Raw genomic sequence first — 12,945 nt, 5'->3', positions numbered from 1 at the left:
CGTGAACAAGGCTGTGGTTCGAGATTATTTCCCGTCAGCGAATTGGGCAGATGACATACAGCATTTTCCCGAGAGTTCTGCTTGTGACTTGACTCTTCTTGTCCTTAAATGAGCAATGCTCTCCGAGGTGTGACAGCACTTCCCAGAATGGTGCTGTTATCGCTCCTCGGCGCGCCGTGTGTGACTCACTGGTGGCTGCGGGCCCTGTGAGAAGTTCATTAAGGCGCTGCCCGCGCTCTCGTTGAAAGGTGCGATGTTAGCGGAATTCCCCTTTTTTCTTCCTTGCTAAACACCACTGAGCCTTGCGAGATGACGCCGCCCTAGGTACCAGAGAACAATCCTTTGTCTGCAGTTCTGTTTTTATTTTTCCTTTGGTATTTGGAGAAACCATTCAGCAACGCGCAGTGCATTCAGACACAGTGAAGGTCGTGTCCGTGGTGAAGCCAAAGTGAGCTGTAGTGTGGGGTGAGCAGCACCAGGCACGGCTCCAGTCCTGCTCCATCCTTTAGATGACATGGCTGACAAGGGCTGCAGAGCCATTCAGACTTCAGAGGGTTTCGGTGCATCGTTCTCTCTCGAGAGTCTTTGCCATAGGTGTGGAAGTGCTTCTTTGGAGCTTTGAGAATGAAGGGGCCCCAAGGTTCTCTCTTCATCCCGGGGTGCCGAGGCCTTTTCTGACCCCTGCCCCAAACAAACGGAGCGTAACAGCGGAGTGGGGCAGACAGAAATCAGTAGTTTCTGAACGTGGCGATGTGTGCTTGTCCTGACGGCCTGGGAGGAACCAACGTGGGGCTGTGGGGTCCCTGGCACGGCTCTGTGTGTGTGTGTCCTTTTGCTTCAAAGCAGAAGATCTCATGCACACACTGGTGTTTCGACTGTGATGTTCTGATCACCGTTCATTAAGCTTCCCCCAGTCTCTGACTTCCTGAAAGTTTCTCGTTTTTACCCACCGAAGAATCATCCTGCTTGTTTTGTGATCTGCTGTGCATTCTGCGGTATGGGAAAGAGCAAACACAGGCAAACAGACTGGAGCAGGATGGAGATTTATTAAAAAAAAAAAAAAAAAAAAAAAAAAGGGTGTTTCTTATTTTCCTGCACTTTCCACGGAGTAATTTTAAAATACTTTATTATATATATATATATATACACACACACTTATGTGCTAGAATGTGGCTATTCCACTCTTTTTAGCACTCTAGAGCCTGCAGTTAAATGTACAGCAGTAACACACACAAAGCTGCCGGGTGCGTGCCTGGGTTACGTGCACCCTGCCCAGCAGCTGTGCTTCCAGCAAAGGGGTGCTCTGCAGAACCGGAGCAAAGAGCCTCGGAGGGGCTGGGGCTGCTGTGGGGGCATCACTGCCCACGTGGTGCAGTTCTCGTTTTGTGTACAGACATTGGCTTTTTAATTTCGGTTTAAAAAATCTGCCCTCCATATACAGTCAGGCTCAGAGCACACTAAGAAAGGGAGAAAAACATACAGCTATTGTCTGATACATTTGGTTTTGTACTCTGGGGAATCAGGGAGAGTTGCAGTTTGTAAAGCCATTTTGAGACTACGAGGGGCAGCAATAAATATCTGATAACAGTCTGCTGTATTCTGATCTCCGAGTCCCACAAACCCGGCACCTGAAAGTATGGGCACAGCCCTGAGGGTGGGCAGGACCCTGAGCTGGGCAGTGCTCCCACCACTCTCCAAAGCTCCTGGGGATGGGAGGAGGAGGGTGGGCTGCGAGGGGGAGGCGGTGCTGGGATACCTTTGCTGCCTGCAGGAGGTACGGGCAAAGCTCCCCGGAGGCCCCACAGGGCGCCTGGAAGCCATTTCTGCCAGGGAATCCCTTTTCTTGGTGCCCCTCTCCCTCCAGGTGCGGTGCTGCAGCTTGCCGTGAGGCTCCGGTACTTGCTGTCTCTGAGGCTGACTCACACGAGGTGCCATGCTGTGCTAGGAGTTTCACCCACATGTCTGGCTTTGTTTCCCATGAGCCTCACTGAGGCTCAGGCAGTTTTTCAGGCAGCCCCCACCCCACCTATCCCTGTGTGTCCGAAGCACCCCGGTGGGCTGTGCATCTTCTGCAAAGAGATCCCTGGGCTAGAAAGGAAAATCTGCAGCCGAGCTCTGTTATGAATGCAGGGCTCTGCAAGGAGCTGAGTGTTTTGTTTGTTTGCTTTTTCCATCTAAGTTTAACCTACAGCCAGACTGCTGTTATTGCTTGTTATTTTTAAAGCATCTGTAAGTGTGCTGTTAGCTTGCAGAAAGGGCTTCCTTCTCATTGAGGGGAACTTGCGTCTTAAATTTAGCCTTGCACTGCGCGGAGGTTATAACAGATGGAGGGGCAGGGGGAGGAAGGGCGAAGCCCCGAGGGAGGCAGTGGGGCTGCTTCCGCAGTCTGGTGCAGCACATTTCTGTTCCTGATTCTTTCTTTTGAAACCATGCATGCATTCATTGCAGCTGTGTGTGCAAGATGTGGCATTGGGGCCCAGTGCTGCCAGCTGTGCTCTGACCGCTGCTGGTGTGTCAGTGGGCAGCCGCCGCACTGACCTGGAGCACAGCTCTGAATGCTGTTCTTTGGCACCTTTGTACCTTCATGGGACCCCATTTAGTTGGCACTACCACACAGCATGCCTGGCTGTGCAGTACGCCCCTCAGTGCTGGTTAGTCGAGCCTGATTGGCATTTATTTCATGGCTCTGTTTGTGCTTTATTAATCCATTGTTTGTGTGAGCACATGCCAGTATTCCTCAGGTAGAATAAGTATGCTCTGTTTAGCATGAACACTGACTTCCTTACCTTGTCAAAGGCGTTCTCAAGCATGAATAAGCTGACCTGCCTTAAAAACCACCCTTGGCTGCCCTGGGCTGTGGTGTGGTTCCTCCCCACGCATGGCAGCACTGCGCACCAGACGTGACTCACCGGGGCCCTGCCTGCCCTGCCTCAGCTCTGCCTGTCCTGGTACAGCCACCATTGCACAGCCTGGCAGGGACAGCCTGCTGGTGGGCACCGGGCTGGGCTGCTGGTGGACACTGGGCTGCAGCTTGCCCTGCCTTATGCCTCTGCATGATGCCCCGGGGTCCCGGCCCCGCAGCTCTGTGCCGGGCAGGCTGCGCCCTGGTGGTGGTGGCCCTGGGGACTGCGGGCACCAGGGGCTGCAGTGCCCTCTGCTCTGCTGCAGGGACGTGGCACACTTGGGGCGGTGGCAGAGCTTCGACCTGAGCAGAAACTGCAGGAGGGGAGCAGGGAGCAGTGCAGAGCCCCAATGGTGCCCAATCTGGCACCATTGCAGGCTGGTTCTGACCGCCCTCTTTTTCTTCCTTTTTTTCATCCAGGGGCCTGAATCTGTGGGTTGCTCGCAGGAAGGTTTATTCTCAAGACAGCTGTCATTACAGCACACATTTTTGGTATGACTAACAGCTTTTTCAGGTGAGGTCTAAAAAAGGAAGCAGAGAACAGTTTGTAACGTGGTGGTGTGCACGGCCTGCATGGTGGGAGCAGCACGGGGCTGCCCGTGGGATGCTGCGGGTCAGGGCTGTGCCTGCCATGGGCAGCAGGAGAGGGCTGGGTATGGAGGGCTGGGAGCAAACCTCGCTTGTAGCAGGCAGCAGAATTGGGTGCTCACACCAGGCCAAATGATTGTGACGCCCACAGTATTGTCAGTGCTTAGTATTATTTAACCTCACACTGTGGTCAGCACTTTCACGACACACTTTTATTTCTTGAACATCTCTGCCTGGGAGGAAATGACCGCTTTGCCGTGCTGTTTCCTTTTCCCCGCCAGCTCCGGTTGAGGGCTGTGGCGGTGCCAGTGATGGCCCTGCTCCTGGTGCTGGTGGTGGTGGGGGGGGGGGGGGAGGGGCAGCTCAGAAGAAGGGCTGCGTGCCATTCCATCCGACGGCCGCCCCCGGCCACTTGGTCCTGATGGCCATCTCCAGCGATGGAGCCCTCCTCCCCGGGCTGCTCGCGGCCTCGCTGCGGCCCTCTTCCCAGTGATGCGAGTGGGTATCTGGAAGTGAAACATGGTTCTGAAGGTGTGTGGGGCTCTGGGAAGTGCGGGTGCCTGGGGGCACTTTGCTCCTGGGTGGGAAAATACAAACGTGCTGTATGTATGCATCAGTGTGCGGGTGCCCTGCAGCATGGGCTGTGTGTGGGGCTGGACATGCAGAGCTGTGCACACGTGCAGTCCTGCACACATCTGTACATGACACCCACAGCGCAGCATCCGTGGGGGGGTGAGCTGGGACACACACCTATGGTCAGGTGGGCTGTTCTCGTCTGCCTGCACTGCCCAGTGTAGAAATACAGGTGAAAGATGTGCTCCATCTTCCAGTCGGACAGGAGCAGCCGGTTGGTGCTGAAGAGGACGCTGTGAGTCCCGTTGATGCTGCACAGCCAGATGGGGAACTTGGGAGTTTTCAGCATGCTGCCAACCTAGGGGCAGAACGGTCGGTGGGCATTCAGCACTGCCAGTGCTTCTCAGGAGCGTCGGCTCTGCTGTGCCAGGTGTGCCTCGTGGCCATTTGCCCTTATTGTATCTGTGCGGTGGTCACACGTGGCAGACAGTGAGCCACAGCAGCCCTGGCCAGGGATCCCGGGCCAGCAGCCCCGAGGGTGCCGTGGCCCCAGGTGCCTCTGTCAGGATGGGGTCAGGGAGACGGGTGGATGGAGGAGGGAGCTCAGCCCTCACCGCCCGCCCGGAGGCAAAGCTGCACGGCGTGGGCCGGCGGAAAGCCTTGGCTAAAGGGATGCGAGAGCTGCGTTGGTGCCGAAAGCCCGAGGCACATCTCCGGACGCCCGGTGAGGCAAAGCACGAGGCGAGAAATCGCCATTGCGTCACCTGCCGCGGGATGCGGGGCCGGGAATGGGATGCGGGGCCGGGAATGGGATGCGGGGCCGGGAATGGGATGCGGGACTGGGAATGGGATGCGGGGCCGGGAATGGGATGCGGGGCCGGGAATGGGATGCGGGGCCAGGTCGGCGGGGCTCACCGGGGCCAGGCGGCGCTCGGCCTCCTCACCGCCCCAGCGCAGGAAGCCCACCTCGCTGCGCTGCCCGGGCTGCGTGCGGCCCGCCAGGACGAGCAGAAGCGCTGCCTGCGGGAGGAGCCGCTGTCAGCACGGAGCTGCACCGCCTTCCCACCGCCTCTCCCGCGGCCCTCGTGCAAAGCCCGCCCTCTTTATCTGACGAACAAGTGGGGTGCTTTCCTAAATCTACCGTCGGTCATAGCAATGATGGGTACGTTGGCAAATTGGGCCGATCCTACCTGCGTGCAGATGACTTTTCCAGAGCTGCATTCCAACAGCTGCGGTGCTGTGGCACCCAGCTCCTCCCGGACCCTGTGCAGCCAAACACAGAGCACTGTGTCCCGCATCAGCGGTGAAGGGAGCTGCGTGCATCGCGTGTGAGCAATAAGGAAAGCAGGAAGAAATGTCACAGAGTTGTTTCGTTTTCTTTTTTTTCACTGGCATGGCAGCAGTGACCCAGCGCAGTGGTCTGGCTGAGCTCTTGTATTTCTGGCCTGGTTCTATTAAATTCAAATTTAGGGTCGGATTCAGACCTTCTGCAGTACAAATGTTGTTAAAGTCTTCAATTACACCCAAGTTTGACCCGAATACAACTATTTGCAGAAGCAGTGCAATTTTTGCTGAGCAGTGGGTGTGACACAGGCACAGCTCAGCTGCTGATCTGCAGCGTCTTTGCACAAATCCTTTTACATCAGTTTGAGAAAGATTCTATCAGTTTCCTCTGCTAACACAGTGATACTTTTGTGATTTTTGTAAGTTCATCAGCGTGGCTATGACTTTGGAAATCTGTGGGATTAGCTCGTGTTCTGTCACTCTGCAATGCTCCTCCAGTGTGTGCAGTTGCAGCTGCCCGTGGAGCTGCACACAGAGCTGCGCACAGAGCTGCACGCAGAGCTGCACACACAGCTGCACACAGAGCTGCACACACAGCTGCGCACACAGCTGCACACACAGCTGCACACAGAGCTGCACACACAGAGCTGCACACACAGAGCTGCACACACAGCTGCACACACAGCTGCGCACAGAGCTGCACACACAGCTGCACACAGAGCTGCACACACAGCTGCACACAGAGCTGCACACACAGCTGCGCACAGAGCTGCACACACAGAGCTGCACACACAGAGCTGCACACACAGCTGCACACACAGCTGCGCACAGAGCTGCACACACAGCTGCACACAGAGCTGCACACACAGCTGCACACACAGCTGCACACAGAGCTGCGCACAGAGCTGCACACAGAGCTGCGCACACAGCTGCACACAGCTGCACACAGAGCTGCACACACAGCTGCGCACACAGCTGCACACACAGCTGCACACAGAGCTGCGCACACAGCTGCACACACAGCTGCGCACACAGCTGCACACACAGCTGCACACACAGCTGCACACACAGAGCTGCACACACAGCTGCACACACAGCTGCACACACAGCTGCACACACAGCTGCACACAGAGCTGCGCACAGAGCTGCACACAGAGCTGCGCACAGAGCTGCACACACAGCTGCACACAGAGCTGCACACAGAGCTGCGCACAGAGCTGCGCACACAGCTGCGCACACAGCTGCACACACAGCTGCACACACAGCTGCACACAGAGCTGCGCACACAGAGCTGCACACACAGCTGCACACACACAGCTGCGCACACAGCTGCACACAGAGCTGCACACAGCTGCACACACAGCTGCGCACACAGCTGCACACAGAGCTGCACACACAGCTGCACACACAGAGCTGCACACACAGCTGCACACACAGCTGCACACACAGCTGCACACAGAGCTGCACACACAGCTGCACACACAGAGCTGCACACACAGCTGCACACACACAGCTGCACACACAGCTGCACACACAGAGCTGCACACACAGCTGCACACACAGCTGCACACACAGAGCTGCACACACAGCTGCACACAGAGCTGCGCACAGAGCTGCACACACAGCTGCACACACAGCTGCACACAGAGCTGCACACACAGAGCTGCACACACAGCTGCACACAGAGCTGCACACACAGCTGCGCACAGAGCTGCACACAGAGCTGCACACAGAGCTGCACACACAGAGCTGCACACACAGAGCTGCACACACAGCTGCACACACAGCTGCGCACAGAGCTGCACACACAGCTGCACACAGAGCTGCACACACAGCTGCACACACAGCTGCACACAGAGCTGCGCACAGAGCTGCACACAGAGCTGCGCACACAGCTGCACACAGCTGCACACAGAGCTGCACACACAGCTGCGCACACAGCTGCACACACAGCTGCACACAGAGCTGCGCACACAGCTGCACACACAGCTGCGCACACAGCTGCACACACAGCTGCACACACAGCTGCACACACAGAGCTGCACACACAGCTGCACACACAGCTGCACACACAGCTGCACACACAGCTGCACACAGAGCTGCGCACAGAGCTGCACACAGAGCTGCGCACAGAGCTGCACACACAGCTGCACACAGAGCTGCACACAGAGCTGCGCACAGAGCTGCGCACACAGCTGCGCACACAGCTGCACACACAGCTGCACACACAGCTGCACACACAGCTGCGCACACAGAGCTGCACACACAGCTGCACACACACAGCTGCACACACAGCTGCACACAGAGCTGCACACAGCTGCACACAGAGCTGCGCACACAGCTGCACACAGAGCTGCGCACACAGCTGCACACACAGAGCTGCACACACAGCTGCGCACAGAGCTGCACACACAGCTGCACACACAGCTGCACACACAGCTGCACACACAGAGCTGCACACACAGCTGCACACACACAGCTGCACACACAGCTGCACACACAGAGCTGCACACACAGCTGCACACAGAGCTGCACACACAGAGCTGCGCACAGAGCTGCACACAGAGCTGCACACACAGCTGCACACACAGCTGCGCACACAGCTGCACACACAGCTGCACACAGAGCTGCACACACAGCTGCACACAGCGCTGCACACACAGCTGCACACAGAGCTGCACACAGCTTTGCACACCCGCCTCTCTCTGCTGCTCCCTCCCTGCTGCTCCCAGAGGTATCAGCACGAGCGCACTCAGTAATGCTGTATGACAGCAGCGCCTTTCTCCTCAACACTCAGCCAGCTGCTCCTCGTTAGCCCAGGACGGAGCATTTAAGTAACAGAAGAAAAGGACCATTTCATCAGATGTAACCAGAGGAAAATGGCAAAAATAATTTTAGAAGGAAATGTACCTTTTCAGTGTCCTAGAGAAAAGTAAACTGTATAAAAACAGGATCAGTCCGTGACTTCCTTCATCTCTGAACTGGAAAAAAGAAAGAAGTAATTAGAGAGGAAATTACAGTAGCTGTGTGATGCTTAATTAAAGCAATTCCTCTGCTTAACTGCAATGCTGGGTAAATACACTGAGCCGAGTGAACGGGGTGTCACTCTGGGAAGGCTTTGCTACAGTTTTGCTGATTAAAATCAGATGAAATAACAGAAACTTCCAGTTCTTGACTAGCCTATTTTTGCACGTTTTTCCAGGTTTGGGCTAATGGCTCAAGAAACCTGTTTAAATCAAGTACAAAATGTTTCCTGTTTGCCAAACAAACAAAAAAAACAACTCAGAACGGAGACGATACTCCATACATACACAGCCAATGTGGTCAAAGATGAACTCCTGAGCTGCTGCTTTCTCGGGGAACTCAAACAGGTTGATCTGTAGAGCAGGAGTGTGAGGTGAGGAACCACAAAGGAGACAGTACATCCAGAAGTGGAAATTCAGTGTTTCCTTCGGACAAACGAAAGGCAAACACAGGAACCCACACTGACCCTTCCTGAACAGCAGAGTTCAGTTTTATGCCGACAGATAATGGATAGAAGTTAAGGAAAGGCTTTAAGTCAACTTATTCCTTCTTCTAACAGGAGAAGAAAGACCGGAGTTTAACAAATCAGCTCTACAAGGAAGTCACGCCTTCACAAGGAGGCAGGAACACCTGCCAAGCTCCGCCTGGACGTGGCTCCAATGTTCTTAGGTTATGCGATGCACTGTAAGTTAGGGGCAGGCTAATGAGCTGTTTCTGGTCTGTAGACAGTTCAGACCAAATGTCTTTTAAGAACCATATTTGCAGGAAGCATTTCCATACCCACCCGCTCAGTGAAGCTGTCAGCTTTGTAGCCTGCAGGAGGGGAGCAGTGGGTGGCTGCAGTGAGGATGCAGACAGCGGCTCTCCGGCCGTCCCCCGCTGCCCACAGGCTGTCCGCCAGTGCCGCGGCCAGGGCCTCTCCTTGCTCCTTCTGTCTGATTTTGTGCAGTCTGCAGTGCGGGGCAGAGCAGAGCACAACTGACAGGTGTGGGCAGGGGCAGCAGGGCCCTGTGTCCCTGTGTCCCTGTGTCCCTGTGTCCCTGTGCCCATGTCCCCATCACCCGCCCGGCCCCATGCAGCCACCAGTTGTGGGTACATCCTTGAGGATGCTGAGAGTCCCCAGGTGGGGCCTGACACTGGGCTGCACCCAGTGATTGCACTGAGGGAGCAAGCCTCACTCCTACATCAACAAAGAAGGTAAAACCTTGCCTGGGAGCCAGGCATCTCATTGCTGCAGGTGCAGATCTCCATCGGCAGCTGCAAACCTGGTTATGTTCCGTCTGGTACAACTTAGAGGCTGGTGCTGGTTTTGTTAGTTCAAACAATGCAAGATATGGTTTTGCTTACCTCTCCAGGTGAGTGTGTTCTGTGTTCCTCATGAAGAGCAGGTATTTAATGATGTTTGCTTGTACAGCCATCACAATGGCTCTCGTTCCTCCCTGGAAACACAAAGAAAGCAGCTGGTGGTGCCCATGAGCTCACCTGGCACGTGGTACAGCAGCTCCAAGCCGTGCTGCTGCTGCGCACGGGGAGCTGTTCTGCTTTCCCCCAGTAATTCAGGAGGGCCGATGACTTCTCCTAAGGTAAATGGGAAAATAAATTGAAAAAGATCTGATGCACCTAAAAATAAGAAATCTCTGTGTGAGAAGCGCCCGATGCTGTGCTGTGTGGGGCTGGTCTCTGTGGGGCAGCCGCAACACCCGGAGTGGTGGCTTCAGCTGTTTGGGTTCCAGGTGGGGCAGTGAGAGGCAGGAGCTGCACGAGGAGAGGTGGGCAGTGCAGGTCTGTGCCGCTCGGCTGCTGCAAGCGTGCAGTGCCACGGTGTTTCCAGCTCACACCTGCACTGCTGCCATTCCGCCCAAAGCTGCTCCAGCGTCTGCACCGAAGCCCATCCATCCCGCTGAGCGCTGCAGGAAGGAGCGTGGCTGTGGGTCACATTGCAGCATTACCTTCTCGGCCTCCAGAGCATAGGCCAGGTCAGAGTGCGGCTCACGGAACCTGAAGTGTGCCCGTGTCCAGTCCTGGCTGAAGGTGCACGATGCCTTCCCGAGCAGCAGCGTCCGCAGTGCCTGCAGGGAAACAGCAGCTACAGCCCCCTATGGGCGCCTGCAACTCACTGTGCTGCAGAGTGCATGTCATGGTCCTGCCTGCATGCTGCCTGCGCTGCGTCCTGCGGGCTGTGCTCGGCCATAGGCTGGGGCTGGGGGAGCTGTGGGGATTGGGAGCTGTGGGGATTGGGGAGCTGTGGGGATTGGGAGCTGTGGGGATTGGGGAGCTGTGGGGATTGGGGAGCTGTGGGGATGGGGGAGCTGTGGGGCTGTGCTTGGCCATGGGCTGGGGGAGCTGTGACTCTGACCCTGAATGAAGGCTGTGTTTGCCCTCTCTATGGGATGGGACTTCCCTGGCTGTGGTCTGCACCACCTCTCCTGCCAGGTTTCACCTCCAGTTTCACACCCTGAGCTTTTTATTACATTTATACCACAGTGGTGGGGTTGTGTCAGAGGTCACAGACATGAGGTTGGTGCGGGGACCCATCGCCCACAGAACGCCGGTCAGGTTCTGGGGCCCAGGCACCAAGCACTGACATTTGGTATTTGGCAGCAGAGAAGTGCTCTCCTGCTGCTGGGCCTCCTGCCTCTCACAGCTGGTACCTAGGAAAGCCCTGGGAGGCAGGGGCATGCCTGGCAGCAACCGGAATTATGAGTGTGTGTTACAGCCACGCTCTGTGGGAGCCTCATACACAAGTAATGATGGTAACTCTGTAAGCAACAGCAGCAGCCCGCAGCCCTCACACACTGCCAGCTCCGGGTCAGGTTCCGTGCTGCCCGTGCTGCTCACCATCGCCGTGTCCATGGTGATGGGCCGCCCCGCGTGCTGTGGCTCTGCGGGTGTCACACGCGGCTCCAGGGCTCCTCTGGTGCTCAGCGCTCCGCGCCCGCAGCCCGCAGGTCCCTGCAGGGATACGTAGCGCTGCTGGGGGTTCCCTGCTCCAGGCTCCCTCCTCCCAGCTCCCGCTCGCTCCCTGCCCTCCCAAGCTGTGCTCAGCCCTCACTGCCCTTCACCAGCCGCTGCCAGCTGTGGGCACGAAGCTGAGCAGCTGAGCTTTCCTGCAGTGTTTTGGAGTGCTAACAAACCAACTGCGGATATTCCTGCTTCTGACAGGGCAAATTCAATCAGGTTCTGTTTACAAGTGGTTGCTCTAAGAGGTGTGAGCCGTTCACTTCCAAATATCAGTTACAGTCCTGAGTCACTGCACTGCGTATGAACCGCGAGGGCGTGCAGCTCAGGCACATCTGTGTCGGGTAAATACATGTTTGTGCATCTCACTTCCAACTGGTTCCCACTGTTAAAAACAGCTCCCACAGAAGTGAATGATTACAGTGTGGAAGAATGTTTGGACTTCAGGATGTGAACGTCTGTGTTTGTCAGCCCGAGCGCAGGGCAGGGTCCAAACACATTGAGTAGTTCTTCATTTCATAGCTTTTTTTCCCCGTGTTCTTAAATTGTCCACAAAAAATGTTAAGCAGGGTCAGAAAGGTTAATTTACGTCCTGCTGCTTTGGTTCAGATCGGGAAAACAGCCCTTTAGAAAACATGAAGCACACATGTCCGTGTGGGCCTCGCAGAGGGATTGCAATGCCTGGGGATGAGAGCACAGCACAACCCGAGGGAGAAATACCCACCTGGGGGCTGGTCTGACTGCCTTCCCGGCTGCAAAGGGAAAGGAAACGCACATTAAAGGCAAATAGAGGTGTTGGTCGTGCATTTGGAAATGGGAGGCAGCCGGAAGAGAACTGCAGGAGAGAAAGCGAGTAAAAGCTGCTGCTTTTAATAATAACATACAACATAACATTAGTAATAATAACAGCACATCACAAACAGTCATATTAAAATTAACAACATTTTAGAACTCTGGAATGTAGAATGTGATGATAATGAAGTGGACTAAAAAACTTACCCACAGAAACTGAAAATTTTTCTCCATTTGTCTAGATCCGAAATTCTGCTGGAGATCTCCTCCAGAGCAGCGTGGGGCACCGTGTGCTCAGTGTGTGCAGCGCGCATCGTTCGCTCAGGTGTGAGCAGTGTGCACTGCATGCTCGGCCTGCTCAGCCCCTGGAGCAGAGCCGGTTGCCCACTGCACAGCCCTTGTCCTCTCGTCTGCCTGCTGCTGTCACATCGTGATTAAACTTTAATTAGCATCAGACATGCTCTGTGCTCCCTGCTCAGAACCTGACCCCTGGAGGAGCCTGACTCCCACCCAGGCAGTCCGTGCATATTTATAATGCTGTTTAGATGGACAGACACACCTGTGTACTATTTTTTATTGCGATAATAACAGATCTGAATTTTCAGGAAAACTTTCAAAACATATTTAGATATTTCTCCTCACTATTCATTTTTTTTTTAAGCATGAAATAAACCATTCTAGAAACGACACAGGGAAAAACTGTAGTTGATGCTCGTGGATTCGCAGCGATGCACAGAGCGCATGCTGGTGCTTGCTGGTGTTCATCCAGGAGCACGAGCGGAGCACCACGCGTGCTGCAGCTGCTGCATTGGGTGCTCAGACAC

The 12,945-nt window shown here is 55.3% G+C and overlaps 1 protein-coding gene across 1 annotated transcript; it reads right to left on the bottom strand.

The window, feature by feature from the left end:
* Positions 1-3,812: 3,812 nt before the first annotated feature.
* MINDY4B (MINDY family member 4B) lies at positions 3,813-12,072 on the bottom strand. The gene is made up of 11 exons (XM_085233345.1): positions 12,054-12,072; positions 11,210-11,323; positions 10,321-10,440; positions 9,719-9,810; positions 9,156-9,321; positions 8,659-8,724; positions 8,258-8,328; positions 5,254-5,326; positions 4,979-5,083; positions 4,241-4,421; positions 3,813-3,996 (listed from the first exon to the last, which is right to left on the bottom strand). Exons 2-11 carry the CDS (start codon positions 11,222-11,224, stop codon positions 3,854-3,856), a joined length of 1,032 nt encoding a protein of 343 aa, XP_085089471.1. The 5' UTR covers positions 11,225-11,323; positions 12,054-12,072; the 3' UTR covers positions 3,813-3,853.
* Positions 12,073-12,945: the final 873 nt, after the last annotated feature.

This window comes from Meleagris gallopavo, chromosome 11 (genome assembly GCF_905368555.1).
Source record: "Meleagris gallopavo chromosome 11, MGAL_WU_HG_1.1, whole genome shotgun sequence".
Classification (NCBI taxonomy): Eukaryota; Metazoa; Chordata; class Aves; order Galliformes; family Phasianidae; genus Meleagris; species Meleagris gallopavo.
This window is presented reverse-complemented; position numbering and strand designations above follow the sequence as displayed.